Source organism: Ambystoma mexicanum, chromosome 6q (genome assembly GCF_040938575.1).
Source record: "Ambystoma mexicanum isolate Mex_15411 chromosome 6q, UKY_AmexF1_1, whole genome shotgun sequence".
NCBI lineage: Eukaryota > Metazoa > Chordata > Amphibia > Caudata > Ambystomatidae > Ambystoma > Ambystoma mexicanum.
The window spans coordinates 20,788,126-20,804,298 of record NC_090937.1 but is presented as its reverse complement, the minus strand read 5'-3'; the positions used below and the strand labels follow the sequence as shown (position 1 = coordinate 20,804,298).

At 46.8% G+C, this 16,173-nt stretch overlaps 1 protein-coding gene across 4 annotated transcripts in view; it reads left to right on the top strand.

The window, feature by feature from the left end:
* Positions 1–2,910: 2,910 nt before the first annotated feature.
* Positions 2,911–16,173, top strand: part of ABRAXAS1 (abraxas 1, BRCA1 A complex subunit) — a 403,189-nt gene continuing 389,926 nt past the window's right edge. For 2 of the 4 annotated variants that reach the window (XM_069630387.1, XM_069630391.1), the window contains exon 1: positions 2,911–3,130. In XM_069630387.1, coding sequence (XP_069486488.1) covers positions 3,044–3,130 — 87 coding nt within the window. In that variant the 5' untranslated portion in view covers positions 2,911–3,043. The remainder of the gene's footprint in view (positions 3,131–16,173) is intronic. The other 2 variants (XM_069630392.1, XM_069630388.1) reach the window with 2 other exon arrangements.

Genomic DNA, 16,173 nt, shown 5'->3' with positions numbered 1-16,173 from the left:
TCAGGACTGTTAGCCAAGTGCATGGAACTGTCACACCTGAAGCATGTCCTGATCCTTCCTCTGCCCCTCTGGCTCATTTGAGGTCGTCTATTGCTTACGAACCGTCCTCTGTTGTATGCCCCATATCCTCGTGCAAATCCTCTACTCCTTACATCATTACTGTATCTATACGTATTTTGAAACCTGGGTTCCTCTTTTCGTTTTGCCACAGCATTTTGACTGATCGCATTATCAACTTTTGTCATTTGAATAGCATTGATAGCGTTTTCTGGCTTCAGAGTGGTACTCTTCACTCTGTCCTCTAGCGTCTTGACACAATTCTCCATGTGTTCAACTTCTTTGGCTATGCGCAGTACCACCTCCAAATTCGGGTCGTCTTCAGCCGATAGTCTCTCTCTAATTTTAGCGCTGTTACACTCCAGCATGAACTGATCCCTGAGCCTTTCATCTAGTTGTGGTCCGAATTTGCAATTCTTAGCTAATTTTCTCAGGACAGTTATAAATTGTTCCACACTCTCTTCACTCTCTTGCGACCTCTTGCCAAACCTATACCTTTCCAATATTGTACTCAGTTTCTTCTCATAGTGTTTTCAATTTAGCAATGCATTTTTCGTATTCATTCATATCCCCTTCATCATCAGTTAAGTTCGGCAAGTCCTCATACTTCTCTTGTCCTGCCGGTCCCAAACAGTGAAGTAACAGTGATTTCTTTCTCTCTACACTGTAATTTGCTCCACAAACCACTGAAGCATAGTGCTCAAACGACTTCAACCATCTTTTCCATGGTAAGTTCGGTTCTCCAGCTTCAAGTAGAAACATGGCTGGTGGTGGGACAGTGTGTATTGCCATATTGCCAGCTACAGACTGGTCACCTGCTCCTCTGTTACAAATGATTGCTGCAGACCTCTTTGTTATTTAATTGCAAGGCTCTTCTTCTCCCACATCTAATACATTCCTTGTGTGTTTGGTGCGCAGATTCTTGAGTGTCACATATATCCCTATAATATACTATTGTTGACTCTTATTGCTTTATGTAGATACTGGGACGAGTAGGAGCATCAATGGATCGCCCGATCCTCATTTTCAATTTCAATTTTTTTTTTTTACTTGTAAATATGCATCATCACTTGCATTGTCCTTATAATTGAAAATCGTTGGTCATCTACACTTTCTCCGTGAAATCAGGGCCTTTACAATGTTCGTGCTTGCAACTGTAACTGAGGGGCCCAACTCAAGATGGCCGTCCTAGCGTGACATGCGTCACAACTTGCGGGTCCTTTACTCTAAAGCGCGGAGCCTTCCCCACTGCTACAGGCTCGCGACAAGCAGCGAATATTTACTTTCATTGCGCAGCTCGAGATACACGCGCGCACGGCAGGCACAACCGTGAGTCCAATTAAAATATAAATGCACTCCTACACGGTCAACTTCGAACTCATTGAACGCAGCAATGGCAATTCAATCATATCCCCAAAACACATGAAGGCAGGGCACTTTCACGCTCACCTGGAACCATAGATGGCTTAGCTTCGATCTCCAAAACTCCTCGTCGCTAATGTAGCATCAAGGAGGAGGAGACAGTTGTATAAATGTAACTGGGATTTTATTAATATAAATAAGTAGGAGTATAGGTATTAAAAAGGGGATAAATATATAGGGAGGCTCTGAAGTGGGATCCTCAGTCTCTCCAACCGTCCCTTGAATGTTCTCCTCTCTCCTTCCACATTCCCCTCTGGAATCCCTGTGGATTCCACATCAGTGCAGCAGATGTCACCATGCTACAGCACTCAGACCAATCCACTGACCTGACAGCTGCGTAACTCTGTCCTGCACACTTTTTCTGTCCTGCACTCTTGACTGTACAACACTTAGGTGAACCAGCAGTGAAAGCAAGTGGCAGAGTGTAACACCATCACACAGCACCTGCAGACAATTTGGTGTTAGCATTCAGAATGATACATTTCAACATCTTTCCATGTTGTGCTGTTTGTATGTTCTGTATTTTTCTGTGATGTCAATGTTATGGGAATTATTACATCTTTTTGGTCACAGAATGTTGGCAAGTATGAGGGTACCGTATAACAACGGCACCAATTCTTTGTTTATTAAAATAGTGACATTGTTCGCCCAAACATGCTGGGGCCAAAAGATCCATGTGCCGAACTAGGTGCTCCAAAATCGGTTGTGCGCCCAAACATCCGCACCAAAAGTGGCTGCGCCGAATTGTCCCGCCACAGCAGCTGAGAAAGACCCCTCCCAGTTTCACTGCAAGTGGAAGAGGTCATGGACCCACGAAAAGAGCATCGGTGTGCGCTGCAGCAGAAAGCGTTGGCTCTCTCACAACCAAGTCTCGAGTCAGTCTGAATCAGTGTCAACTAACCAAGTCGGAATCAACCACCGAATCATTATTGGTCCGTGAGCCCTCTGCATTGCACGGGGCTCAGGTTCACATCATGCATCCTCCTGATATGGTGTCTTATTTAAAGTGCAAGCGCCTTCCAGCCACAGTGAAGGGCTACAGTAGGCATCACTGACTTGTTATATCCTCAGAACGAATGGCGCCGAGTGTACATCACATATGTGCCCTGTTGTTGGGCACCAAGTTTGGCGATTAAAGAAAACCTTTCATGCACCCGACAGCAAAAGTTGTATTGTCCAGTCACTTCACCCATTCTCCATTTTCTTGAAATAACCCATAGGTTATCTTTGAAATGTGCCAACTGTAAAACGAAAATCGATTCCAATAATACAGTCTGCATGCCCTTTCATGTTTCCATTAAAAAAATCAATTTTCGTGGAAAAAAACGAATTTGGCACCCCCCGCCGGAGTCTTTACTTCGCGTCGCCTTTAAATAAGTGCCCCAGTCAGGCTCTCTACTGCCATCCCTCGCTCAGTGTCAGAACGAACACTCCCCTTCCCGCCAGGACCTGCGAGAGTCAGCGCACCTCCTCCGCACAGACGCCACATGAAACGGACACCCTGTGACTTGAACCGGAACAGCTGGCAGACGAAGCGCTAGCCTGCATACGCCCGGTATTGATAATGGAGGGAGAAAGCACAATTGGCCACATCTCTGGATTTGTTTTTGGCGCCTTAGCTTTCCAAACCCTGAACTCGAAAAGCGACACAGTGAGTATGAACTAACGGGCTGTTATGTGAATGAATCCCGCAGCCAAAGGCATAAACATACATGTTCCCACTACGCCAGTTCCGGCCAAAACACCGTCTTTCATTTAATGTGTTAGGAACTGGCCGTTTATATTCACCCACTTCTGGGATGATTATGACATGAGCCTCACATTTGTAGACATAGAGAGCGGACTATTCGACAATGTTTGGTGAGTCTGTTAAGACGGCACCCATCTTGTGATGGAGGTGGTTACATTTCTCTGTCCAGAAAACCCCGCTTAAAGTACGCAAATACCAATTTTAACAGCGCTGGAGAGTTGTATCATTTTGCGTTTCAAAAATAATATCTGCCATAACAATGACATCACAGGGAACTACAAAACATACAAACAGCACAACATGGAAAGATGTTGAAATGTTAAAAAAAGTATAATTCTGAATGGTATCACCAAATTGTTGGCAGTTGCTGTGTGATGGTGTACACTCTGCCACTTGCGTGGTTCACCTAATGGTTGCCCGTCAAGAGTGCAGGACAGATTCAAGTAGATGTCAGGTCAGTGGATTGGTCTGAGTGCGATCAAAGTAATCACCCACCAATCCACTGTATAGACAGACTTAATTAATGTGTTGCATGCTTTGTCCTGGAGCCTGCCTTAGAGTTACATAAATGACTTGCCACTGTAAAAAGCAGTAGGATCTGTCACTGAAATCTGTAGGCGGTAGGGCTGCTTCAAAAGCAGTAGCCTACTGCAGCCTAAATCTGTAGGGTTGGCAAGTATGTGACGTGAGAGAAAGGGCACTGCAAGAAGCAGCATCAGCCTGATACTTTTAGGCACCGTGGGAAGTGGCTATAGAATACATTGGAATGATAAGTGGCAAATAACTTTGGGTTGTAAAAAACTGAAACAATTCTGTAGTCCTCGAGTGAGTGGGGATTTTAAAAAAATAATAGCTTATTATAATAACATCATAATATAACATAAACTATGAACTGAATCAGTGAGATTCAATGATTTTCCCAGGATCAGGCACTTTGGTTAGAGGGTGAAAACTGCATGTGGTCACATGCATGCCAACATTCTGTGACCAAAAATATGTAGGAATCTTAAAGTTTCAAAAATATTGAAAACATCGGTATTTGTTGTCACTAAATCGGTAGGACCGCTTAAAAAGCGGTAGCCTACCACCTAAATCGGTAGGATTGGCAAGTATGTAGCAGGTGCTGGAGAGAGGGGCGCTGCGTTGTGGAGCTACGCGTAAGAAATATCATATTGCACTTGCAGGCGAGTGGAAGTGGCGAGACTTGCGCAGGGCGGGGCTGAAACGTGCGGTTTCTCCCCGGCTCCTGGCGCAAGCTCACACCTGCCACAACTCATTCGGAGGAGTGGATCACCATTGCTTCAGCGGCTCGCCCCAGCATGTAGATGACTGGCACCAGGGAGCTGAGGTACGGTGAACCATGTGGCTGTTGATATCCAGAAGTGCTGGCGCATATCTCACGGGCGCCTCTGACAGTCTGGGGTGTTTCCACTGGCGCACTGGTCTGCTAACTGCTGGCAGTAAGAACACACCATTATAAAAGCAGCAGCTTGGACACATCCCCACTGAAGAATGTTCCTCGGATTCTGTGTACTTGCGCACCCTGCAACCATGGCTGAACAGGCTGCTAAATCCAGGCCAAAAAAAAAAAAAAAAACATTTCTTTTTTTTTCAAAAAATAAATCGGTATATGTTGCCACTAAATTGGTAGGCGGTAGGACTGCTTAAAAAGCAGTATCCTACCGCCTAAATCGGTAGAGTTGGCAAGCATGTGGTCAATTTAAGAAGTTAACTACATGTTTTTCCAGGTTAAGGTGATCTATTTATTAAGGCTTTGTTCAAAGAAATGCCTTGAAAATAATGCACACAACATAATCAACAAGTATGTCATAATAAACTAAACATACCCAATGTAAATTGTCATATAAACAGCAAAATAAGTATGGCTTTAGCTTCAGTTTCCCCATCCTGCACTGCACCATGGAAAGTAATGTGAGAAAAAACAATCTCACTTGTGTTTTAAAAACTAGTGTTATATCACACAGCATGCTGCATTGTGCACTCTTCCCGTTTCTCATCACTGCCATTCACGTTACTTAAGGGCCAACGTCCCTGCTAATAGTCCCCCTTCCTCCTTGTCAAAAGTGCCTATTTGTTCCCATTTTAATGCAATGTGTTAAGGTGCTGCACGGACCGAGTGAGCAGCTGTCTGCTGCCCGAGCTCCAGTGAGCACAGGGAAGTGTGAGCTCAGAACTGTAGACCTGTATCGGCCTGGGTGAAGCCTATTTGTTCCCATTTTAATGCAATGTGTTAAGGTGCTGCACGGACCGAGTGAGCAGCTGTCTGCTGCCCGAGCTCCAGTGAGCACAGGGAAGTGTGAGCTCAGAACTGTAGACATGTATCGGCCTGGGTGAAGCATCCCGCATGGAGTGTCTACAGAAGACAGGACAAAACCCATCAACACAGATAAATCCTGCAAAATACAGGACAGTCGACCACCCTGGGAGCATGACTGTTTTGGACTCGGTTTCAATATCCCAACAAGTGGCTCAGTGTTTCACAACTTGAGCCACCCAAGAGGTTTTACTTTATGTGCTGGAACTTCTAGGATTTTATGGATTAAATAAAAAAAGTCTGAGTAGGCAGGCAAAGCTGAACGTCAGGATTGGCTCAATGTGCCATGCAGACCTGCCTACATTTGAAAATAATAAACCCTGAGATTTCTGCAACCTGTGGTGTGCACACACCTCACAGCACCTATAGGTACCATAAACTCTGCCCTTGCCACACACAAGCTAAAAAGGTGGTGTGTGTATATATATATATGTATGTGTGTGTGTGTATGGCAACATTTTATAACCCTTTGGAGGGAGATTTCATCACAAAAATCGGGAGCATGACTTTTCCCAATTGAATTGCATTGGGGTTAGGTTTTTATTAGGTGCTAGACAGTAAAAAATAGCACATTTTTTTACAGGAAAATCGGGAGTCTCCTGCCTAAATCGGGAGGGTTGTCATGTATGTATGTATATCTTTATGGACTAAACCTTTCAAATCAACCCCAAGAGAATCCACCAGCAGAGAGTACCACAAGGATCCTCCTTATCCCCATTGCTTTTCACCCTATAACTGACGCCACTAATCAAGATCATTAAAAAACACGGCCTTTCATGCTACAACTATGCTTCTGACATACATGCCAAAATTCTGTGACCAAAAATCTGTAGGAATCTTAAGTTTCAATAATAGTAATTGGCATAATGACGACATTGCAGGAAGTGATGTCACGTGAATTTGACTCAATGAAATGACAGGACATAACAGGCTGCAAGTGCACACTTAAAGCACCAGAACCAAAGTAATATAGCGAGAAATATGTTGTTGTGTTATAGGACTGCTGACTGGCAAGATGGGGAAGTTGCTGCCCCCCCTTAAGGTTCATGCATGGCTCTGTTTCAACTGAAAAGGTGGAAAGGCCCTGATGCCGTCCCTGCCCTGATGTCATTAAACAAACTTGCAAAGTAATTTACCAACCTGCCTCAGAGATTCTGATTGGAGACTGGGTTAACATTTGCAGCTTAGCTACCAGCTGTATATATTTACAGCAGAGCACAGACTGTGACAGACATTTTGGCTGCATTGGGTTATCAAACAGTTAAAAAAAAAGATAATGGACTATTTTTCAACAATGTATGAAACCTTTTCTTTAAGACACAATGCTACCGAATATGCAATATGGACTACATGACCACATTGCCTAACTACATTAAGCCATACCACATTGGAAATGTGTTTGTCTTGTAACTCTAATGTTCTTTAATGGATGAAAGTATTCACTATTTTTCGCATACATTCAAAATGCACTGAATCATCCTCTTTCCTACCTAGCAGTCCTGGTTCTTCCATCCTGTCACCAGGTGTCGCAACACAACCATCAGTCCTTCCAAGACCAGGCCTGCATCATGAACGGCAGACTAATAATTAAAACATGCCTCTGCGTGCATTTGAAAGCGCATTGGAACCAGATCCTTTCCATGTGCCATTAGGGCTCTGGGTTCATCTGTATAACCAGAAACTAACTGAAAGTCTTTCTGTTGCCCCTCCCCAAGGCACAGCAAGCCCCTTGCCCAATCGGCCTGCAGGCCTGTTACTGATAACCTGTAAAGAGAGGCTTCACACTGGTTTTCCAGATGTCAAGCACATGGTTCTGGAAGTGATTGTTTTCCCGCATTACAATACCTTTTTTATTCTGACTTTTTAAAAGGGCTTAAATCCGCAGCTATATCTTCCGAATACTTTCGCAGGTGAGCACTGACCCTTTGCCCTCTGGCTGCGTGATCAGCAGGACTGAGCCCAGCTGAGGGCAAGAGGGCTAGGTGCATATGTGGAGCAAGAGCACACAACCCTCTGAACATTACATTTCTTTTCAAAGGATAATAAATGCCCTTCACACGCCACCCACAGGTATCATACTATTATTATTTAGGAAAAGGTAGGGCTTGATATTTACTGTAGACGTGTTGTGTTGTACATTTCGTATAACAATATAAAGATAACCCATGCTGACAGAAACACAACTTGTTCCTGTCAGCTGGGAAACCTGGGCACCACTTTAACAGTGCTGGGGTTTCATTTAACATACAAATGCATTCTGGCTGTTGTAGTCTTGAGTCTGAGCAAATTGCACGTTTTCAGCTAATGTGGATAAAAGGAATGGGCATGTCCAGGATTTAAAAAGTGGTGCTCCTTTGGCAATGGATCGGCAAGTCACTCGATGTATGAGGTGGGTAAACGGAATGAGCGAGAGATGAGGTTTGCAGGTCTTAGACAACCCTTGGCACATGGTGATACAATCCCCGGGAGAAGTAGGCAGTGCCTATGGTAAATGATGGAAGTAAGTCATTTATACTGATGTCGCAGTAGCACTGAGATGTATTGTGTATTTTAGACTTGGAGTATGATGGCAGTGCCCAAAGGGATATGATGGTGTCTTCTTCGCATTTGATGGCTTCTAGTCAGTGATTATAAGGCTCTGAGGATGAGAGTGAGAGGAAGAATATTAAGTGTGCTCACGTGTTGACGATTGCACCCAGCCTAACAGTGCTTGGGTGGGAGCTGGAAGAGGTTACAAATGCTTACCTTCACCTGCTGCATTTTGTTGACCAACTGACTAATTCGGGAAGTTTTAGCCTTCCTGGTCCCAGTTCCCAGCTGGTTATCCAGTGCTCCCTCAGAAGCCTGAACAATTTCTAGTGAGAAACTGGCTCAGAGCTTTGAAGAAACACAGCACGGTGTATCTGACCAAGGCAGCTCCGAGGCAGGATGCTGCGGTCACACTGATGCTCTGACATTGAGCTGGTGCGCAGGGCAGAGATCGTGTTTTTAAAAAAACATTTTCTTTACTCCAGGTAGCAGCATGCCGTCAATCAAAATGAATGGGCCATTAACATGCCCACCTTCAATACACAGGAGCATGCTGCTCCTGACCTCAGGCAGCCAGGCCTATGATATATTTTATTTGTATCGCACTCATACACAAGTGTTTCAGAGCGCGACAAGGCAAGGAAGGGGAACAGGGGAGAGCACAGGGGAGAACACAACAACGATCTTACTAGGCCCAGTGACATTGAGAACGTGCAAGGGACAGGGGAAAGGTGCATGGAAGGGGGAGAGTGGAAAGTGCGGAGCAGAGGAGAACAGATAAATAGATAATGGAGCCATCATAAATCTGTAGGTTTTGACAGGGAAATCGATAGGCGGTAGGAGTGCTTAGAAAGCCATAGACTACCCCCTGAATCGGTAGGGTTGGCAAGTATGTGATGATCGTCTACAAAATACAAGATTCACAGGAAGGAAACACAACAATGAAAGACTGCCTACAAGAACTCTACAACTGGATGAACACTAACAGCCTCAAACTCAACCCAGGCAAAGCAGAAATAATGATCATATCCAAAAGTGGGGAAAACAATCGCTACACCCCATGGCCGACAGAACTTGGAACAGCACTGACTCCATCAACGATAGTAAAACAACCTGGGAGTTTTGATGGACAACAAACTAAAACTAGAGCCACAAGTAAACGCCATAATCAAGAAATTGTTCTTCCTCCTACACACAGTAAAAAGGATACTACCATTCCTTTCTTTCACCCACAAAATACTCACCCTCACAGCAGTGATCATGTCCAGAGTAGACTACGCCAACAGCCTATAACTAGGAATGCCACAACGACTATTAAAGAAACTTCAGCACATCCAAAACGCTGCGACCAGACTCTTGCTTAAACTACCATTACCCCAGTACTGAAAATGCTACACTGGTTACCAATTATACTGCTAATAAAGTTCAAAACAATGTGCATACCACACAGAACAATCCACTTCCAAGGAGCAGAGTTCATAAATGAGACTTTCTACCCTCTGACAAGACAACTCAAATCAAGCAAGGACTTTCACTTAGAACCAAAACCATACAGTAAAGGAAAATTTGGAGGCTTATCTTTCACCTGTCAGCAATAACCTGGAATGATTTACCAAAAAACATATGCAACACAAGGGATCATTTGGAATCCAGGAAACTACTCAAAAATTTTGCTCCAGAAGGACACGACTAGGAAGCATGCACCCAACGGGAAACAAGAACCTTAAGGAGTAACCCATGACCTTAACTTAATCTTCCCTAACCGGAGGGCGGGAGGAAGGACACCACACAAACCATGTCCACATAGGAAACTTAGGGAGGTAAGGACCCCCCCTCCCTCCAAGGGACGTGCAGGGAGTGACCAGAACCCTCTATGTCAATCATCGCCAACCCAGGTCGGGGCACATGACAGCATCAGCGACATACCACTAGAGTAACACAGAGGAACTGCCACGCCTCAATATGCCCGCCAACTAAGCAGACAAACTACCACACCAAACACACAGGGTAATCAAAGACAAAAAGTAAAACCTCAACTTTCCGCATACACGTCCGATACAGAAACTCACACAACCACATCCCTGCACAGCAATATGAATGTACTTCACCACACTACAACAGGCTAACAACACAACTCCTCACAACAGCACATGGGAAGTCACACCAACCCGAAAACAGACTTAAACTCAGCAAATGTTGTAAACCGAACTGAAGCTGCCAGCAGGAAATCACAACTCTCACTTTCCTATTCCTAATAACCCACCCTGCTTATCAGATCCGCCAGAGCGCTCGGGGACCACTACGGTGGTGGCGGTGCGCAATACAAATAGCTTTTAACATTAACATAGATATATACATAAGAATGAATGCCGCAATGGTAACTTAACATAAGCATCTCTGTTGCAGCTTTCTCCTCCTGCCCCTCTTGAATGCAGGGATGTAAGTTCCAGAATGCAAGCCATGCTAGCTACATAAAAATGACCTTTTTTATATTTTGCAAATGTGCTCTCAACACTTCAAGCTCCATAGCAAAGGTTGCAGTGATACATGTGCCTAGTTGTTAACCCAGGTATCCTGATTTACTTATAAGTAGCGTGAAGAAAGTGTTACATTTTGCCTAAATACAAACCCTCCTTTGTGGGTTTCAAATTAAGGACAAATAACGGAATTGAGAGACAGTTCAGATTTTCCATACTAACGTTACAGAAAGTCCTAATTCTATTAAAGATACACAGGAAAATGGTTATGCTTAACCCTTTAATCACTATTCGAGCAGCAAACACAACATCATAAGTTTCAGTCATAAAAGAACTTCCATGAAAAGATGGTCTTTATCCATGAAACTTGACTTCTCGGACCTCAGTTGCTATGTGACCTTGTCTTCCAATCAGTGCCCTGCTCCCTCATAGTAGGCATCATTCCTGTTCCCCCTCTTTCTGACGCTGCTCTCACAATGTCCTAGAACTTGAAGCCAACAAGGCTCAACGAAGAAACAAACAGTCCAAACAAACTGTCCACCTCCAACGTGATGTGCCCTGCTGCTGACCTAGTTTGCTCTCGACTCGTGTCGGATGTTCACAAACCTGCCAGCTTCACCTCTGCACTTGGAAAGGTCAAACATAACACTCAGTATGCCGGTAATCGCAATTAGTCAGCCCTGCGCCATTCTCGCTACTTGTGCGCGTACCTGGCTTATGGCTTGGCTATTCCTACGCCTGGCCTCCCTCATTGCTTAGCGATTACGTGGGTGGGATAATACTCTGCCTCTGTGTCTTTAACAGAATTCAGACTTTTTATAATGTTAGTATGGAAAATCTGAATTCTATGTCAAGACACAGAGGCTCGTATTATGTTTGTTCAAAGCTTACTTACCACCAACGAGGCTACTTGCTCCACTGGCTTGCAATAAAAAGTGTTAAAAGTCGACTCATTCGACCAATCTGCCGCTCTCACAATATCTTGCAGGCACACTCCACAACCGGAAAGCTTTGGAGGCCATGGCCCCTCACACCGAATGTGCTTTCGAAGAATTCCACATCTATGCCGGTTAGGAGCATCATCCACTTCACTCAGAGAGCCAGAGTAGTGACTGAGACTCCCTGAAAAGGTTTACGTAATGCAATGAACAGTCTGCTCTCGCCGGCCAGCCGGAGGGGTGCTGTCCTTGCTTCGTATTCCTTCAGAGTCTTAACCAGACACAACTTGGGTTGCGTCGGAAATGCTGGGAAGAATACAGAATTGATGGCCGTCTTTGTTTGGCTTCTCACATGGAAGGGGACTCCCACCGGAGAGAATGACTTGGCATTTAGCTCAAGGGTTCCTACATCTGAAACCCTGTTGCACGCGACCAGGTAGAACAGCATGGCAAGTTTTGCTGAAAGCTCTTTCCTGGATAGCTCTGGATTATCCGGCCATCTCTGCAGCAACCTGAGCACTATGTCTCCATCACATAATCTCCAATAATAAGGTCGGATGGCTTTAACTCTTTGAGCAATCTTGACGCAAGCGCATGCTCACCTATAGGGGAGCCTAAAACTTATTTGTGCCCCGCCGAAATGGCACCACCATGTATGCTTTTCCCTGTGCTACTAGGAGGTGAACAACATGGATCACATCCGCAGAAGCTGGAGGTACACCCCTCGCCAGACACCAACTACTCCACTTGGCCCTTGTTGACCTGTATGATCTGGTTGTCATAGGTGTCCAGGACTCCTATCAGCATCTCCCGAAAGGCCCAGCTGTCTCCAGGAGCTCCTGACATCACCCAGGCTATCAGCCTGAGGGTCCCCTGAAAGACTTGTGGGTGAGACCGTCCTGCCGGATCTAGGAGAACCTCTGTTCTGTCAGGAAGCCGAACCTGGTGTCGCATGAGAGGTCTTGCATGTCGGGGAACCAGGCTTGACCCCTCCAGGCCGGCGTTACTAGGACTAGCCTCGCTCTCTGACCCCTTGCGTACGCCAGGCTCCTGGCAATCATCGCAAATGGGGCAAAGTGTAGTCTGTGCCCAGTCCCCACTGCTGAAGGAATGCATCTGTCAAGGCTGCCTCTAGGTCTGGTCATCAGCTGAAGAATCGACAGTTGTCGATTCAGTCTGGGAGCAAAGAGTTCTGTCTCGCATGGCCCTTTCAGGCTCATCAGATTGCGGAAAATCGCATCGTCCAGCCGCCAGTCCCTGCAGTCCCTGAGGTACAGCAAATTCCAGTCTGCCACCTGATCGGCCAATCCCGGGAAGTATTCCTCTGTGACGCTGATCTTCCTGTCCAAGGAGAGGTGCCAGAAGTCCTCGGCTAGCTTCGCTAACAGCCTGGACCTCATGCCACACGGCCGGTTGATATAACGGACGGCCGACACATTGTCCATTTTCAGTAGGATGCAACACTGCACCATGTCCCGCGTCAGCCTCCTGATCGCGAAGAAGCCCGCAAGGAGCTCCAGGCAGTTTATATGGAGTCGGCTCTCCTCTGAGGACCAATGGCCCCCGGTCGTGACTGTTCATCATCGCGCCCCCCCAGCCTCTGCGGCTGGTGACCGACTCTATTAGTAGGTCCGGGAGGGTCCCAAAAATGGCCTTCCCGTTTCAGGCCTCCATGTGCTGGATCCACCAGCTCAGTTCTGTCTCCGCCTTCCGAGGCAGTGGCATCATCTGCTCACACGACAGCCCTTCCAGGAGGTGCCGTATCTTGAGGTGCTGTACTGTCAGATAGTGCAGGGGTCCTGGGGTAAATCGCTTTAATGGAGGAGACAAGCCTCCCATTAATCTCACTACCTCTCTCAGGGACACTTGCTCTTTGCTCTGGACTGCCTGGAGATCCTTTCTGATGTCGACCCTCCTCAACTGCAAACTTAGGTTCCTTTTGCTAAATCTATTGTGAAGGCTAGAAATTCCATCTTCTATGAGGGGTTGACTTCAGACTTTTCCCAGTTCACTAGAAACCTATGGTTCTCTAGGAGTGCCGTTGCCTCCAGCACCTGATCTTTCAGCAGTTGGGTGTCCTGCGACATCCGGCAGATATCATCCAAGTAAGTTATCAGTCTTACTCCCTGCTGCCGTAATTCTGACACCACTGGCTTCAATACCTTGGTGAAGCACCACAGGGCCGATGACAGGCCAAACGGCAGACTGGTTAACTGCCACCTCCGGCCTTCCCAGTTGAACTGCAGGTAGCGACGGTGGGGATCGTAAACTGGAGCAGCTAGATAGGCATCCCTCAGATCTATATGTGCCAACCAGTCTCCTTCTTGTAGGATGTCTCGTAAGAGAGGGATTCCTCCCATCTTGAAATGTCTGTAAATTAAAAACGCATTGATGTCTCAGAGATTTATGACCAAACTGACCTTGCCCCTCTTTTCCACTAGGAAGAGGTTTCTGATTAACCCTTCTGGCCTGTCCGCAACCTGGCAGGTTGCTCCTTTTCTTATTTCCTCCCCTAACAGCCTTCAGTCTTCTTCCAAGAGAATTGTGGCCGGGACGGGACGGGGACGCTGGCTGGGCATCTGGTAGAACTCTAGCTGAAACCCTTGCACTACGGACACAACCCAGGCGTCCTCAATAATCTTTTGCCACCTCTCCAAATGCATGGCCAATCGCTGGTAATGCTGCACTCTGTATGAGGTTGTGCGCTCTCACTGCTGTGGGGGCTGTGGCACCACCGGCTCCTAGCCTTCCTCGACCCCTGCCTCTTTTCCCCAGTGGGGAAGAGGGGGTTGGGTTTCCTGGAGTCCTGCTGCCACCATGATTCTCTGTAGGGAGGGCTATGTCCACTTCCTCGGCCGGCAGAGCGTCCTCTGCCGATTGTCCAAAAACCTTTTTTGGGCACAAAGACTCTCTTGAGCGAAGCTCGCGCTTTATCTAGGGCTGCGAAAACTGTGGATGAACAAACGCTTCTCCAAAAAGGCAGCCCTTCGCTGTAGTGGCTGCTTCAGAAGACGCCAGCTCGCCCAGCTTTTTATCGATCTTGATGAGTATAGATCTGCATCGCTCTTCTGTGATGGCGCAGTTTGAATATCCTACCAGGCAAGCTGCTCACTGGGCCCAACCTGCCAGCACTTGCGGGTCGATCGGGGCAGCTGTCTCCTTGTCCTCCTCTGCCATCTCCAGGATTTTAGCCAATGGCCCAGTTACATCCAGTAGCGTGTCTTGACAGGCGGACCGTGATCTATCCTGTCTTGGCGTACATAACGAATAGATCACCGGGGTTTCGGCTGCCTTATCTGGCAGGAGAGGCCTAGGACACTCCGCCATGAATTTATTTCTTGCGTGCTTGTTTGTTAAGTGCCATCTTTAGGTACCTACTTGGGTATGCCGCTACCTTGCCTGGGGGCTCCCACTTAGATGACCAGGGATGTAACAAAAGATTGGGATCAAATTCTCCTTCCGATTGCTCAGCGGGGCTATTGTCCCTCTTGCGCGATTTCCCGCGCTGCTGCGTCATGTCCTTGGAGCCTACTGACACCACTGACCATATAGCTCAGCGTATTGCTGGTCTCATTGCCCTGCTCATCTACATCAGGGTTCGAGGGTACGTCCTCGCGGTAAGCGCAATGCCTGGATTGCGGCAGCTTCTTAGAGTGACGCAGTGTTTGGGAGGGGACCCCAGGGGGCAACGGCTTGGATCTCCTTGCAGGCTTCACGCTTGCCAGCACAATCTCCCGCCCCCCCCCCCTGCGTGCCTTTCTCTTTCTGCATGGGCCAAAAAGCCCGGGGGCCCTGAGCAAATGACAGCTAGTTACTGATAAAGTCTGCCTTGCCAGACAGTGGTCCCAGCCCTGCCCAAACCACTTGCTTCAGTAACTTCTGTTTATCGGCAACCAGCATGCTCTGGAAGGACCTTCTCCAGCTGACTCGGGGTCTGAAGATGACTCGCCCATGTATGCCAGGATAGGCTATTGCTCACTCTCTCCAACAGGCATGCTAAAGCCCCCTAGCGGTATACTGCCGCATACTATCACCAGCTAGATCCAGAGAACTTAGGCCTGGTCCCATCAGGCGTGGTTTCGCTCCGAAACCACCAGGTGGCGCTGATACTCCTTTTCAATGCTATGCTGTGTGAATAGAACAGCCAGTAGGTGGCACTAGCAGCGCGTTTCACAGCAGGCTTTGACTGAGGCTTGTGTCAATTCGTCGGCATACAGTTTAACCTGATTTCGCCAGACTAAAATAGAGAACACCCACACAGCGCTCCTTGCGGTCACTCGTCTGTGGAGATCCTGGTGCCTTCACGTTTCTGCCCTGAACAAGGTTCTTGCAGCTTTGTGCTGCGACAACGCGATGCACAGAAGCGAGCGGAGCGAGATGTTGGGTTGCGTATGCGCTAATTGCCCTAAGCGCTCTTTTGAAATCCACTAGCTAATAAAGTCTAAATAGTAAAATGCCAAGAGGTACTTATCTGCTGCTCAAGCAGTGAAGAAAAAGGAGGAACATGAAGGACGCACACTGTTTGAGGGAGTTAGGGCACTGATTGGAGGACAGTGTTGCATGGCAGCTGAGGTCAGAGCACTCAAGTTTCATGGATAAAGACTGTTTCCATGGAAATGAAGTTCTTTTATGAATTTGAACTTGTGAATTGTGTTTGCTGCTCGA